The 16,425-nt window shown below is 44.9% G+C and overlaps 1 protein-coding gene across 4 annotated transcripts in view; it reads right to left on the bottom strand.

Moving 5' to 3' along the window:
* KIRREL3 (kirre like nephrin family adhesion molecule 3) overlaps positions 1-16,425 on the bottom strand; it is a 747,957-nt gene that overhangs the window by 165,508 nt on the left and 566,024 nt on the right. For all 4 annotated transcript variants that reach the window (XM_081844377.1, XM_081844375.1, XM_081844378.1 and 1 more), the window contains one exon: positions 7,441-7,591. In XM_081844377.1, coding sequence (XP_081700503.1) covers positions 7,441-7,591 — 151 coding nt within the window. The remainder of the gene's footprint in view (positions 1-7,440; positions 7,592-16,425) is intronic.

Genomic DNA, 16,425 nt, shown 5'->3' on the forward strand with positions numbered 1-16,425 from the left:
TCCCTCCTCCCCGGCTCATCCCCCCGGCTTAGTGAGGTGAAAAACTTTGCTACTATTTAGCTAGCTGAGTAGGGAGGAGAGAGGGACAGAGAGCCTGCTTGCTTCAAAGGAACCAACCAGACAGGAGCCGCTTACACTTGTGTAAGCAGCTCCTCTCCTCTCCTGCTTTGCTCCTTTAAAGAAGCAGGCTCTCTGTCCCTCTCTCCTCCCCACTCAGCGGCTCTTCTCCCGCTTTGCTGTTTCAAAGCGAGCCACGGAGGAGGGAAGGAAGGGGAACCATGGATCCTCTGCTCACGACTGCAGCAGATCCCCCCTGCAACCCATAGGCATTCCCTCCATAACATGCACAGACATTTCCCCTTACTTTCTAGGAGGAAAAAAGTGAGTGTTATGGTGCAAAAAATACGGTATTTTGTGGCCTGCTCCTCTGACTGCGGTAGATGAAACCATGTGCTACTGCTGCCATTTAAAAACTTCTGCTCTTGGCTGTTCCTTTTGCATTTTGTTCTGATTTTGGATGTATGTTAAATGGTTTTATTATGCTTGTTTCATCCTGCTACTCTTAGCCGTACAGTGGTACCTCGGATTACAGATGCTTCAGGTTACAGATGGTTCAGGTTACAGACTCTGCTAACCCAGAAACAGTACTTCAGGTTAAGAACTTTGCTTCAGGATGAGAACAGAAATCGCGCAGTGGTGGTGCGGTGGCAGCGGGAGGCTGCATTAGCTAGAGTGGTACCTCAGATTAAGAACTGTTTGAGGTTAAGAAAGGACCTCCGGAATGAATTAAGTTCTTAACCTGAGATATCACTGTATTTATAATCTCTGAACGGAAAGACTACCTCTCTGAACTGCTATCTTAGTCCCACAAAGCCAAAAAGTGTCCATCAAGCCCAGGGCAGAGGTTGAAAGCAGGTCTACTTGCTGCCTAATGAATCCTCTGCGAGACAGGAGTGGTCTTGCAGTGGCCCTGATGGCTAAAAATCCAGCAAATGGCAGGATTTTGAAAGTTACCTGATACATATTCTTGCAAAAACTGGCTCGCCTTCTTGAACTCCCATTTCCACCTCAAGCCTCCCCCAACAGCTTCAGGCACATCTCCAACTCACCAACAGGCCTTGAACATCCCCCCCCCGCTTTTTGGAAACAAGCCAAAGTTGCTAATGCAAACTCAGGAGTGTTAGCTTAGCAGGAGAAAGCTGTGAATGCTGGCGGAAGAGTCAGGAGTAACCTCGCTCTGCTCCTTCCTGGCACGCAGGATGTGAATTTCCATACAGCCACTGGGTTCTGGCAGTATAAATAGTTTATGGCATATCAAACTATTAAACATGATTTTAATCCCACTTGTGATGTTCGGCACATAACTCACAGGAGGCCTGCTTTGATGTGGTTGGTGGAACGGAAATCACTTTGAACAGATGTTCCAACTGGAGTTGCTTAGTCTCTCTTTTTTTTACAAACCCCAGGTCTCTTTTTAGGGGTGTGGGATGGAAAGCTGGATTGACTCTGCAGTTTAGTGACAGCTTAGGGCTGATTCTCACTACCTTCTGCTTGAGCACCAATGGTTCATCTTAACCAGGATTTTTTTCCTTATCATAAAAACGTTAGGTTTCGCTGAATTTATCTAACTAGAGGGATCCTAAAGTGAGGAACCCTTGTTGCCGGGTGCAGATATTTCTGATTGGCTTTTAAGCAGCAGAAACCTTATTTCTGCCAAGTTATTTATGGAGCAATTGATTCACAAAACGAATTCATTTATTACACCTTTAATCTTAAAAGCAGAGACCACCAAGGTTTGATGTTGTGCACACAGTGGAAGCTGGAACATGCACACTGCAGCTTCCTCACTTGGCCCAAACAGCAAAGGCCAACTTCTTAAGCATCAGCCAGTTGGACCAAGCTGCTTAAGAATTAGAGAGCTTCATGGCCCTAATGTCATGGGCAATGTTTCTGAGGAACCATCCCCTTTCATGTCAAGAGAGAGTCCCTTGCCAGGTCAGAAGTGCCTGGCATCTAGTGGGCTGCTTTTGGCTTAGGAAGAGACTTTGCCCAAGTTTTTTTAAAAAAATGTGGCACTGCTTCTCATCCAGCTGTGCCACTTAAAGATATGCATCTGCTTTAGACAAAGCCAAAACACTGAACCATGTGCTTTGGTAGCTTTCTGGCTGCTGCCTGAAACAAAATGGGTCTTCTGGGAGGTGCTCTGAGTTCACATCCACTCCATACATTGAAAGCAGGTGACTTCCTCACAACAATCCTTAAAACAGTAGTTTGCTAAAGGTGCTGGTAACTGCGGCTCTGTGGGAGATAAATGACATTTTCCAGGATTCTTTGGGGCAAGCCACATATGCTTTAAATGTGCTTTGAATGTATGGTGTGGGTGTGGCGTTGTGAAGCAGGCTGTTCCCAAAGCTTTGCTTTCTCTTTGAAAAGGACAATCAGGCGAAAGTTGGTACGCTTTCTCTCAAGCTCTCCATAAAAGAGAAATTGCCAAGCAGGCAGAAGACGGGATGGAGAGGATGAGAATAGTTGCCCATTTTTTGCCTCTGGCAATGACCGTCCTTAGCATGTGACCCCTGGAAAGTTGCTTGTGAGGCTGGGCTGAAAAATGTTTTCACTTCATTATAGATATTGCACATACAGGCATAACTACTAGCTTATGTGAAGTTTGAACTGGCCCTGCCTCTCTCATGCTTTTGGCACCTGCTGAAGACTTTCCTCTTTCAACAAGTCTTCCAAGTGGAGTTGTCCGTCACCCGATTTATTATCCTAGTCAGTGTTTGTACCGGCTATGCAACTTTATTTATATATGAAATTCATGTATATATAATGCATTGTGAAATCAGTTTGAGAAGGGAGACGTTAATTGAACGAACGAATAAACAAACAAATAAATCTCAATCAAGTGTCATTTCCACAATATAGTCAACGGGGAAACATGATGTTTTCAGCTACTCTGAAGCAGGACTCTGCTTTGGATCTTAACCAAAGTGAGAGGACAATTTGAAGAACTGGACCAAACTGGGCTGTTGCTAAAGACGTAAAGTGGATTCTAAAGTGACTCCTTCCCCCTACCGCCACCCCCCACCCTAATGCTGCTTTCACTTCAAAATTGAAATTTGCTCCAGAAAGGAAACTTTCCATTCTATATTCAGGGATGCACTGCTGGCTCAGAAGCAGCACGTGAGGGTTAAATTTTTATTTTTAACACGGTGCTTTTGGCCTGGGCAGTTCTGCTTCTCAGCTAGTCCCACCAAAGCCAAACGCAGTGTGTGAAATGCTACTTTTTATTCATATTCCCTCTGAGGCCTGCTCTCCTTTCACAATGGGAGGGCAGCTGCCAGGTCAGGCCTGTCAGCAGAGACTCACATGCCACTTCCAATTAGAGGTGGGAAACAGAGGGGATTGCAAGTGGGGACCTTGAAACTTTGAGGTTGCCAAAGTTGCACAAACTGCAGAGGACATATGCGCAGCCTCCCCCACCCCAACATGGAGCCATAAGTCCTCACAAACAGCAACTCCATGCAAGTGGATCCTGGTTGCAAGCCCATTAGCAGCCCTTACCTATTTTCAAGGCACTCTATCGTACCCACCATAAATGTGAGCAGAGACCAAGAAAAAGACAATTAGTTCATCCCTGTCCATGGTGCTGAAGGAAACCACAAAGCTCCCACCTAGGGGTTGACGTCTGCTATCTCAAACCTCTTGCTGCTGCAGAGTGAAGAATTCATCCCTTTATTATTATACCCCTCTCCATCAACCAGCCACTGCTGCTAAACTGATAAGCCCATTAGAGACCATTAAAAGCAAAATTCTTTTAATAGCAGGATAGGATATTATTATTTCTTTCGCAGCGTGGTCTACCTAATGGTTTGGAGTAAAAATTGGTCTTTTATTGAATCTCCCCTTTCTGAATTGGTTTCTGCTGCCTTTGGGGATTCAGCTCACGTTGCTGGCCTTATACTGTACAGCACGCCATAATGATGCCTCAAGTTCTGTGTTGTTGTTTTCTCCCTGCGTTTGAAGCTGTTGTAACTGTTTGCTGGCTGCGAAATAACCCATACCATTATCTCATTTCATCTTGCCAGTTCTGTCAGGACATGCTAAAGAACAACCTGAGAGCCTGTTAATCTTGCAGTGAAATGGTTGGAAGTTTTAAGTGGTGAATTTTCTGCTGCACTCGAGTTTGCTCAGCCTGTTTTTAATTGGAACCAAGAAAGCAGCTGGCATGCTAATATTGAATGCCCCGCAATTGCAAATTGATGGCAAATACAGATGCAGGAATTTACGAATGTGGCTGATGATGGGCTGGGGGAGGGGACGGAGAGGAGGGGAAGGTCAGGCCCAATTTGACAGCAGCAAATACAAAAAAAGAGAAAAAGATGGAAGGAAGGCAGATGTATATCTTATGGAATTTCCTTAAGAAAGAAAGGCTTTAACGAATGAATCAGTAGACTTTGCACAAATGTAGCTGCTATTGGAGCCAGTCTGGATTGATTAAAAATGCATTCAGCACAATGTGCTGGAAAGCTTAACAAGACCGTGGAGGACATAGCAACAAGAGAATGGCTGCTTTCTGACAATATCTTCACCATGTGGCAAACTGAGGACCAAAATGTATATCAGCAGCAAACATCTGTTTGTTTGGAGGAGCTGTACATACCTCCTGTTAATATGGAAATACAAAAGCAGTGGTTTGCTATTTCTTAGGATATCGAATTCTAGGGGCAGGCTGAAGAGCCCCAGTCTCTTGGTTGCAATTGTGGGATTTTAGTCCCTTGCTTAATATAACCTGTCGAGACCCTGAGATCTTCACTGGAGGCCCCTGTCCAGATTCTCCTGCCTAATGAGGCAAAGTAGGTGGAGATTACAGAAAGAGGTTTTTATTGTAGTGGCCTCCCAGTTGCAGAATGTTCTCCCCAGAGAGGGTTACTTGGCATCAATGTAATGTAATGACCTTTTTTAAAAATAACAAAGGTACAGTTCATTATAATTCTTATAACTATTTTGTTAGTTTTAATGCTGTGTGAGTTTTAGCGCTGATTTTTTGTGTTTATCTTATGCAGTTTTGTGATGGTTTCATTCTGGCTTTATCTTGACATTTGTGCTGCCATAGTGTGTTTTTTTGGGTATCTTTTTGGTGTGTTTTTTTTAGGTTTCATTGTAATTTTTATTTTATTTTACCAGTTTTAAATTTGTGAGACTACCCAGAGGACATGGCTAATTGGAAAATATATAAATGTCAAAAATTAATAATAAATATGAAAGGGTTGCAGTACAATGGTTGAAGGCCATTGGATGATCGCTGCCTGAAATCCTGGAGAGCCACTGCCTCCAGGCATTTAACCGAGTTAAATGGATTCTCCTGCACTGCAGGGTATTGGACTAGATGACCTTTGGGATACCTTCCAACTCTACAATTCTATGATTTCATGGTCTGACTCTGTATATGAGAGCTTCCTATGTTCCAAATGTTCTTGTGTTCATTGTTTGAGCCTTATATGCCTACAACAGAGATTTAAACCAGGATCTAAGAAATAGCTTAGATATTTTCTCACAATTCAATTGCCTTCCACAGATCACCACCACTGGAAATGCCCTTGATCAGCTTTTTAAAATTCCTTCCCACCTTCTCATTCACAACTTTACATTCAAGAGTACATCTAGGACTTCCCCACACATAATCCCCAGCTTTGCTTCTCTTGTTCCGGACTGGTTTCCTACTAAACAACACTAAGAAGCTATTGTGCTTTTTTCTCTTTGAACAGTTGACAGGCGACATCCTGTCAGCAATTTAAGCTCATTCTAGCCAAATAACACTCTTAAACCCCCTCCATAAGTTTTCCTCACTTCAATCACAACAGACAACAACGCCATCAAGATTTGTAAACTCAGCATCACATCTTCACCTTTGCCCTTCACGTCTCTCTCCAGACCTTCATTTTCCGGCTGCTTCTGAATCTTGTCAATTCATCTGGCAATAACTGCTACTCATTCAGAGAGCTAAATCATTGAGACTATGACTGTCTTGCATTTCGATGACTACTGTGAACATATCTCTCTGGCCTTGACCAGTGGAAGACTGCCTCATTAATAAATACATTCCAAATGTTGCCACTAAGGTAATTTCTTTACGTCATCTCTATACATACAACACCTTCACTTCTTCAGTTAAAACAAACATAAACCACTTATCTTTTTTCCCAAGGTCCTATGTGCTCCATTGATAACTCTTATAAGTCATTCACTGACACATTCCATTCTGGTATGGCCATGGATGTCCACAGTAACATTGAGACTTTGGCTTGTGTGTTACATGATACAGTGGTATGGAAAACTTATTCCCATGTATTTTACTGCACACCATTCATGTTTATAAGGGAAAGCTCTCACACTAGACAGAAATCCAGGGCAACTGATTCCCATTAGCACAAGTGGGGCAGAAGACAGGAAGCGCAACAGTGTGTGGAGCCAAATCCAATGGCAGACAGAGCCCTTTCTCCTTCCTACTGAGTTCTACAAGGACATCACTGGGACTTAAGAGGAAGAAGCTGACACTCAGTGCCACCACCTGGACTGGATGTAAGTAAGAGGGCAGCAGGGGGCAGAATAAGAACAGATGGAGGTCCATGGGGCACTACTCCATTTACCATAATGGGCCAGCCTCCACTTCAGAAAAATGTCTTTATTTTCCATCAAGGCAATCACAAATTGGCCTATTTAGACTACCCACCTCTTAGAAATAATTTTCTAATGATAGGTATGGCAGAGGGAGAGGGCAGTGATTGTCATCAGGATTACTGTGCATGTGGATGTGAGGTTTACCCCTTTCATTCCCAGCTGTGAGCCAGATGAAAATTATTCTGCCACACAATAAGGAGCGTCAGAAAAAAAGCTACCATTGGCACCAAGGGGAGTCTCTCCCCCACCCGCAACAAGCCTCAGAGTACACAGGAAGGTAATACAATTCAGTATAAACTTAGAGTGATGTAAAATATCAGAAATGGCTGCTGAGCACTAGCCCTGCGCCACATGACCTCTTCCTTATAGGAAGGGATTTTTTTCCAACCAGTACAACAGTATACCCCAAGGCAGCAATATATTTTGTTGTTCTTAGTCTTGGCTTGTTTTTCACCATCAAATAAATAAATTGATTACTTCTATGTTGCTTTAAGAGTGGTGAGGCAATAGATTCTGTAAAATGAGGTTGCAGAATGTGTCCCAACAGGAAAAGGTCTTCCAGATAAAATGGCAAAGGATGACTGCAAAGAGTTAACCTACCCTCAGGTGGCGCAATGGGTCAGTGCAGCTGGCTGTTAACCAGAAGGTTGGTGGTTCGAGCCCACCCAGGGATAGCTGTGGCCAGGATTCCTGCCTTGCAGGGGGTTGGAGTAGATGACTCTCTGGGTCCCTTCCAACTTACAATTCTGTGATACTCACGTTGAATGTCAATGGTGACAGAGGTCTCCTTTCCATTGGGAATGGCCTTGTTGGTAGCTCGGCAGACGATGGTCTGGCCGTTCTCAATGTCGGATGGGGAGACAAAGAGTGTGCTCATAATGCTCTCTCTCTTGCCGTCACGAAGCACTGTCTGCAGAAGAAAACAAAAGTCAACAGTTACCACTTTGGGGAAGAGATGACCGATCTACAGCAACGTGTTGCAGGTTTTGGAACAGGACGAGCCTTTGGCTTTGGAACTGCACCTATTGATTGAAAGCCTATTTCCTTGCATTTTCATTAAAATAAATGCCCAAGGCAGCTAACGAACAGAACACTGTCAAACCCAACAATAAAATACACATGCACACAACTAGCTAACTATAAAAGAGACAAGAGGGTACGGATAAAACATTTCAATTACCAAGACAAGGAGATTAAAAGTGAGAGCTCAACATGCCAAATGCATCTTGGAATGCCATCAGATATTTTTTTTTGGGGGGGGATGGGGTGTGGTTAGACAAACCTCCCTTGGCAGTTCCAAAGTCTACCTGTAACCTACTTAATTAGCAGTTTCTGCAACAATATATGAACCAAACCACAGGACCACTCCAAATTTTGAGGTGCCCTTCTCCAACCAAGTGATGTTTACAGAAATGTATGTGCATTTAAAAAAAAATGCATATATTTAAGAAAATAACATACCAAAAAAAACCACCAAAAAAACCCCACACAAAAACCATCCTCTGGAGCCAGACCTGCCCTCTTGCATTAATTTCGGATGTTTGTCCCTTATTCCAATGTGCACTTTCAGTCGGCACGTTTAATCCTGTCTAGTCAGACAGGCCAGGCATATGAATAAAATAGAATATTTAAAAGCTCATTAACACACCGCACTGAAGGTGCTTTTTCACGCCTATCAAGAGGGCACCCGTGTCTGTGGTGCTCCAGAGCCAACCCTTCACACTTCCAAATACCAGAGGTTGCCCAGGTGTGCTCGCTGGGGAGCTGGAATTCTAAAGCTTTGCCTTCCCTGTAATGCTTTATGAGAGGAGCAGGAACACGGCTTGGCACAGAATTAATCTGCTGTCAGATTTGATCTGAATCTTTCACTTGGCTTCCTGGTAGCTACATCGGGCTCTGGGAATTGAGATATATTCAGCCCAGACAGGTGCCCAAGTGCAGGCAGTAATGCTCACCTGCCTGGGACTTTCATAAAGCTATTCTCATCCCATGCTAAGCAGACAGTGGCGGACCTTGGGGTCTCAAATTTCAGTGGTGCCCTGTGCAATGCCAAAATTCAGTGCCTTCTTCTGCTTCTAAATCATAGTTGCAGTGTCCTCTGTGCAGCTCCAGAGGCTCAGCGCCCAGTGCGACCAAACTGATTGCACTCCTGTAAATCCGCCTCTGACTGTGAGACCCTGCAGGGCTTGGTAAGGCCCCAGGGAGACAGCAGCCATTGTGCTGCCCTCTAGAGGGTTTGGACTACAACTCCCATCATCCCCAAATGGGGGCTGGGGGCATTGTAACATCTGGAGAGGCTCACACTGGCTACCCCTGCCTCTGAGAAGTTTGATTGCGACAGACATGCTTCTCTGTGGACACATGCAGTTTGGCTGGAGAAGTGAGTGTTTCTGGGCATGTGCAAAATTACAATAGCAGCAGCAGCAGCAGCAATTTTGATTTTTTTTTTTTTACTTGCCCTTCACCATGAGGTTCCAGGAAGGGTTGTTGCTATTGTTGTTGTTAATTTATTTATTAAAGTTGCCAGCCACTTTGTACAAAAGAAGAACTCTTAAAGCAACTTAACAAATAAAATCAATTTATAATTTTAAAATAACGGTTTAACAATTTAAAACTGTGCTATTTTTTAAAAAACACACATCCTGTTTGTTTGTTTCTGAGCCAGTGGCGTAGCGTGGGGGGTGCAGGGGGGGCCGGCCGCACCGGGCGCAACATCTGGGGTTAGGGCAAATCCACAGGTTAGGGGGCGCAAATCCACGGGTTAGGGGGCGCAAATCCACAGGTTAGGGGGCGCAAATTACTTGCCTTGCCCCGGGTGCTGACAACCCACGCTACGCCACTGTTCTGAGCCACTGCATATGCACCACAATAAGAACATAAGAACATCCTGGATGGATTAAAGCAAAGCAGCCTCCCTCCCCCATCAGTCCCAGCCAGCATGGTCAATGGAAAGGGATGATGGGAGCTGGAGTCCCAAACATCTGGAGAGCACCAGGTTGGAAAAGGCTGGCCTAACAGTTCACTTAAACCAGGAATGGGGAACTGGTAGTCCTCCAGATCTTGATGGACTCCAACTCCCATTATCCTTGACCACTGAGCATCTTGGCTAGGGTTCATGGAACTTGGAGTCCAACAACATCTGGAAGGCCACATATTAACCATCTCTGCTCTTGACCAAAATTCTGTTTCCAGCAGTGACCAACCAATGGTTTGGGGGGAAGCTACAAGCAAGGCACCAAGGCAGCTACTGTCCTCATCTAGCTCCTGGTATTTAGAGGCATACTGCCATTGAGCATGGAAGCTCCATCTCAATATCCTATCTAATAACCATTAATTTTGTTTAAGAAGCTTGGAAATCACAGGAAATCTTGATCAACTGCCCTTGCACACATTTAATACATTCCCTTTCTCTACCTTATGGACATACCCAACTGTGTACTTCCTGGCTGTTTATCCTTGCCCTGGATAAGCAGGAAAGTCTGAGCTTGAGCACAATTTGAAGGCACTGAAAAACCAACCAGTTTGAGCTTTCTTGAGAAGTTCAGGGTTAAACCATCTGGAAGTGACTGACTTTCCATGCAATGGAATTTTACTTTCTTTTGATAGTACCCATTCCATTCAGTGCCTTTTGGATTGACCCGCCCATTGTGCATCCTTGTAAATGCAGCTACATAGATCTCAATGTACCAGGCATGGCATTATCTGAAAGGACTGGGGGAAAGCACATACAATAGGAACATAAAAACAAGCCAGAAGGAGGCCCCAACCTGCTCACAGGTCCTTGTATGATCAGTGGAAACAGTTGGTCTTGGCAATTATTAACTACTCTCATTTCCACCCTGATAATTGCCACCTGCCCAGATTTTAACTTGTCTGAATTAATTTTAAGATGTATTTTAATTAATTGATGTCTGTTTTTATGCTTATTGTGTTGTTTTTATGATGTTAGCCGCTCTGAGCCTGGCCTCGGACGGGGAGGGTGGGATACAAATTACTACTACTACTACTACTACTACTACTACTACTACTACTACTACTAATAAAGCAGCCTTGTACTGAGTTAGTCCATCTAGCTCAGTATTGTCTACACAGACTGGCAGCAACTGGCAAGGGTTACAGAGAGCCTCTTCCAGGACTATCCGGTGATGCAAGGGATTGAACCCGGGGCATTCTGCATGCAAGGCAGATGCTCTACCACTGAGCTATGGCCCTTCCCCTAAACAGGCACTGACAAGAACTACACAAATCACATGCTATCCATTCCAACCTGCTGCCATTTTGACTCTGTCCTGATTCCTCCAAAGCCAGGAGGAATGTTTTTACCTGGGCTGGGTTTTAGCATGGTGGAGTTCAGGCAATGGACTAACATCATGCTTATAGCTATTTAACTGGACTTTAATTGAATTTTAATAGACTTTTAATGGGACATGCAACATTTTATAATATTTACAGAGAATATTAATCTGTTGCCAACCCCCCCCCAAGCCTTTGGTAATGAGGAAACGGAGCACTGAAATAGGAAGGTGGTTTTAGGAGTATTAAGCGAGATGACAAGTGGATGCATATTCAAGCCTACAGGAAGAGGAACTTAGTAGGGGGGGCAAATACTGAAGAGTGTGAGCCACACCTGCCCATACGAACATAAGAAGAGCACTGCTGTATCAAGCCAAGGGACCATCTAGTCCAGCACTCCATTCAGAGGCCAACCAGATGTCTGCAAGCACAATTGGAGGGTGACAGCACTCTCCTCACCCACCGCAATTTCCAGCAACTGGTACTGAAAGGCATACTGGCTCAAACAGTGTAGGTGGAGCTGTTCTGTTGGTCTTATGCTGGCTTCTTTCTCCATCCTCACTTTCATGGCTTGCTGCATTCCATTCTTCCTCCAGGAGGGAACAAGCCTACAAAAAGCGGAGGCGGGGAGCAGAGGAGCATCCAAATGCAAAATGCTCTACCAGAACCAGGGGAAGAAAAAACACAGCCCTTCTCTTGACAGACTTGCATATTAATGGGCTAGACAGGAATTAATTCCATCCAAGTCAGAGGAGGGGGGAGGTCAGCCCTTTTGCGGTTCTAATTAGCATCGGCTGCTGCCCGAGATTCCAGGAGACAAGGTCAAGCTGTGGACTTAATTGTTCTGCTGTGTCCACATGGCATTTGGGGGAAGAGGAAATGTGTGCTTGTTGTGTTGATCAAGATTACACAAGAAGGGGGTGGGAAGGAAATATTCTGTGAGAAACACAGGGAAGGGATTTGAAATCGCCACTGCACAAACAGTGCCATCATGCAGTGCTTTAAAAATCCGTGGTCCCCCACTCCCACTCCCACCCCCACATCTCACATCCACCTTCTTTCTCCTGCAGCTTTGGTACACAGCAACCCGTTGGCCATTTCCTGAGAGATTGCTGATGGCAGGAGAAATGAAATGTCTTAGGATTTGGGTGCAATAAAGCAAGAATCCTCCTATAATACTGCAGGCAAATCAGATGGCGGTGAGAGAAAGGTCACGCCGCTTATGCAAATCAGATGCTGGATTCTCCGATAGCAAGCAGAAGGCCTGGAGGATGAGACTGGCTAATGCAGATGAAGCTGCAGGCAGGCAACAGAGGCGGCCTGGACCAGAGCATGCCACAGCTAGCCAAGGACTGGAATCCAAGAGACGGTTTGTGCATCTTATTTTGCAAAGGAAGGATATGGGATTTTGTTTCTGCCTTCCTCTCCTGCCCCTGATCCCTGGCCAGTGTTAGTGTAAACTGATCAGCATGCAAATCAGCTTTTCGAACAACCTCCCTCCATCATGAGACTGAAAACCCACACTATGTTCACTAACAATATGATAAGGTTGCTGGGTTTTAGTCATTGTTCGCTCTGTGAAAATGCACTGAGTGTGTTCATGGCTGCTGGCCGCATTCAAGATTCCTGTGCATTCATCAGAAGGTAAAAAAGTGTTAGGAAAGGATCGTGGTTCAGTAGCAGGGCATCTACTTTGCACGCAAAAGGTTCCAGGTTCAATCCCTGGCATTTCCAGGTAGGGCTGGGAGACACCACTGTCTGAAATCCTGGAGCGCTGCTGCCAGCCAGTGTAGAGAGTACTGAGCTATGGCTATGACTCAGTGTAAGGCAGCTTCCTATGTTCCTAACAGAACATGCACATGCACAAACGTATGAATATAGGATGGATGGCAGCTAACAGATTGAGATTGAATCCTGACAAGACAGAAGTACTGTTTCTGGGGGACAGGAGGCAGGCAGGTGTGGAGGATTCCCTGGTCCTGAATGGGGTAACTGTGCCCCTGAAGGACCAGGTGCGCAGCCTGGGAGTCATTTTGGACTCACAGCTGTCCATGGAGGCACAGGTTAAATCCGTGTCCAGGGCAGCTGTGTACCAGCTCCATCTGGTATGCAGGCTGAGACCCTATCTGCCTGCGGACTGCCTCGCCAGAGTGGTGCGTGCTCTGGTTATCTCCCGCTTGGAGTACTGCAATGCGCTCTACGTGGGGCTACCTTTGAAGGTGACCCGGAAACTACAACTAATCCAGAACACAGCAGCCAGACTGGTAACTGGGAGCGGCCGCCGAGACCATATAACACCGGTCTTGAAAGACCTACATTGGCTCCCAGTACGTTTCCGAGCACAATTCAAAGTGTTGGTGCTGACCTTTAAAGCCCTAAATGGCCTCGGTCCAGTATACCTGAAGGAGCGTCTCCACCCCCATCGTTCTACCCGGACACTGAGGTCCAGCACCAAGGGCCTTCTGGCGGTTCCCTCACTGCGAGAAGCCAAGTTACAGGGAACCAGGCAGAGGGCCTTCTCGGTAGTGGCGCCCTCCCTGTGGAACGCCCTCCCACCAGATGTCAAAGAGAACAACAACTACCAGACTTTTAGAAGACACCTGAAGGCAGCCCTGTTTAGGGAAGCTTTTAATGTTTGATGTATTACAGTATTTTAATATTCTTTTGGAAGCCGCCCAGAGTGGCTGGGGAAACCCAGCCAGATGGGCGGGGTATAAATAATAAATTATTATTATTATTATTATTATAGGCTGGATAGCTCAGTTGGTAGAACATGAGACTCTTGATCCCAGGGTTGTGGGATCATGCCCCACATTGTCTGAGAGATTCCTGCATTGTAGGAAGTTGGATTAGATGATCCTTGTGGCTCTTTCCAACTCTGCAATTCTATGATTCTAAGCATGTCGGGTCTCTGTGCGGTTGGAGACTCAATTCAGGGTCCCTAATTGCACATGGTCATTTGAGCAAGACTCTTGTGACAGCCTAAACTGGGTTCTTAGATTATAGGTCAAAGCGCAACATGCTGCTGCAGAAGGGATCTGCACAATTATGGATGTTTGAAGGCACTGCTTTCCTTTCCGCCCTGTATTAGCCGCATGCAGCACTGTTTCCATTTTGCTTCAGTTCTGCTTCTGCCAAAAACTACTTTATGCACCTCACTGTCCTCTGTGACAAAATTACACAATTTACATACCTTATGTAATGAATTATGCAAATTACATAAACTACATAAATTACACTGTCGTTGCATTATTCTACTCCACTCATTTTAGTGCAAAAGAAACACATTGCAAATGGGGAGGAATGTGATCAATTACCGGTACATATCTCTCAGTTGTAAACTGAAAGCAACCATGGCAAGAGGATCTCAGCAACTGAGATGGAGAATAAGGAATCAGGCAGTCTGTAAGGTACTTGGGGCCCAGATTGTGGGAAGAACATGGGAGAAATAAGTCAACACTGGAAATCTTAGATTCTATTTCTGTTTTCATTGGAATTCTCCAACATTCCTACCAGCTCTTTGGCTCACTTCTGCTTTGAAATTTGATGTTCATGAAAGCTGAAACATCTGGAAATTGATGTCAGAATTAGTTATCCTTTTATCTTTCCCAGGAAGTAATCCATGTGCAGGATGAGACAGGAACATAGAATGGGAGGATATTAGCTTATTGAAATACGTTGTCCATTCCATTCCATAGGCTCGGGGAAGGTCATCATTTTGTTAAATAAAAATACATATTAAAATTTAAAAAATGTGTGTGTGCTCCATTAAAGTATATGTAGTACAAATTAAAATCCAATTAAATAGGCATAAAAATAACATTAACTGGCCTACTCCTCTGCTGCCTTAACCTCAGAGATACCATAAATAACCCCTTTCACTTTGCCTCCTTGCAGTGCAGATGTGGCACATAGTTTCTACCAGCCCTGCTTTCTTGGAAAGGCTGTACCCCAGAGCATCCACCTTGCATGTGGAAGATCTCAGCATCTCTAGGTAGGGCTGCTGAAATTCTGGAGAGCCATTGCCCATCAGTGCAGGCAGCACTGAGCTAGGTGGACCCATCTGACTTAGTCTGACTTCATCTAAGGCAGCTTCCAATGTTCCTATGTCCTAGGAGAGGCCAGGTTAGTAGATACCAAGGATAGGGCCTTTTCAGTCATGATCCTACATCTTTGGAACTCCCTCCTCCAAAAGTTTCATTTGCCTCCCTATGGGTTTCAAACAGATCCTTTGAAGTTTTTTTTTATTCCATCAAGCTTTTCAAATATTTTGCCACTGGCTTACTACATTTTAGCCAGGTGCTTTTTAATGGTTTGTTTTTAATACTTGTCGCATTAATGTTTATTTATTTTTGTAGATTTATTTTTTTAAACTGCCTTGTGAGGGCTTGGCCCTCAAAAGTGGGATGCAAAGGGATGTAAAGGGTAAAGGGACCCTGACCATTAGCTCCAGTCGCGGATGACTCTGGGGTTGCGGCACTCATCTCACTTTGCTGGCCAAGGGAGCAGGCATACAGCTTCCGGGTCATGTGGCCAGCATGACTAAGCTGCTTCTGGTGAACCAGAGCAGTGCACGGAAACACCGTTTACCTTCCCGCTGGAGTGGTGCCTATTTATCTACTTGCACTTTGACGTGCTTTCGAACTGCTAGGTTGGCAGGAGCAGGGACCAAACAACGGGAGCTCACCCTGTCATGGGGATCTGAACCGCCGACCTTCTGATCGGCAAGCCCTAGGCACCACCCGCGTCCAGCAAAGAAGATGCTCTACCACTAAACTAGGGGCTTTCTCCAAATATTTGGCAAAGGGATGTAAATCTGCACTCAGACTGTAGCAAAAACTTCAAGATGGCCAAAGACAAAGTTGCGCTTGAAAGGTATGAAGGTGATATGGGCATCTCAGTGATTGTTACGTATAAATACAGAGAGGTCACTGTGGTTTCTTTTGCTCCCTGTGTTCTTGCACTTCTCGCCTACCTGAGAGGCACCTTAGTGGCATTTCCAGCAGAAGAATTTTCTTTTCAGTGGAAACAAACTCTTAGAAACTAAAATAAATGCTGCACTTGGGCACAGAACACTCTTTGAGAAATTGTAGCCTGGTGTCAAGCTCACAGCAGGGAACGTAAGGAGGCTACACAGACTGGCTAAGGCCTCCACACCTGCATTGGAGACCATTTTGCCCTGAATAATGTTTATTTTGTCAGAATGCTTGCTTTAAAAATTCTGTTCCTGCGCTCGCTCGCAATCCATTTCACCAAGCTGCCTGCCATCACCTCTGCCCATATGCAGAGGCAGTTTCAGGCCATCTGAGAAAGCTTGTAATGTTATTGCTGCAATTAAAATGCACTGGCAGCCTTATAACCAATGTTGCTCGGGAATTCTAAGAAACAAACAAACAAAGATGACTGCAGTTTTGAAATTAGTGGTTTAAAATCCGTGCAGCATTGAAAGGT

Source organism: Podarcis erhardii (assembly GCF_964252035.2).
Source record: "Podarcis erhardii genome assembly, chromosome: 16".
Taxonomy (NCBI): domain Eukaryota; kingdom Metazoa; phylum Chordata; class Lepidosauria; order Squamata; family Lacertidae; genus Podarcis; species Podarcis erhardii.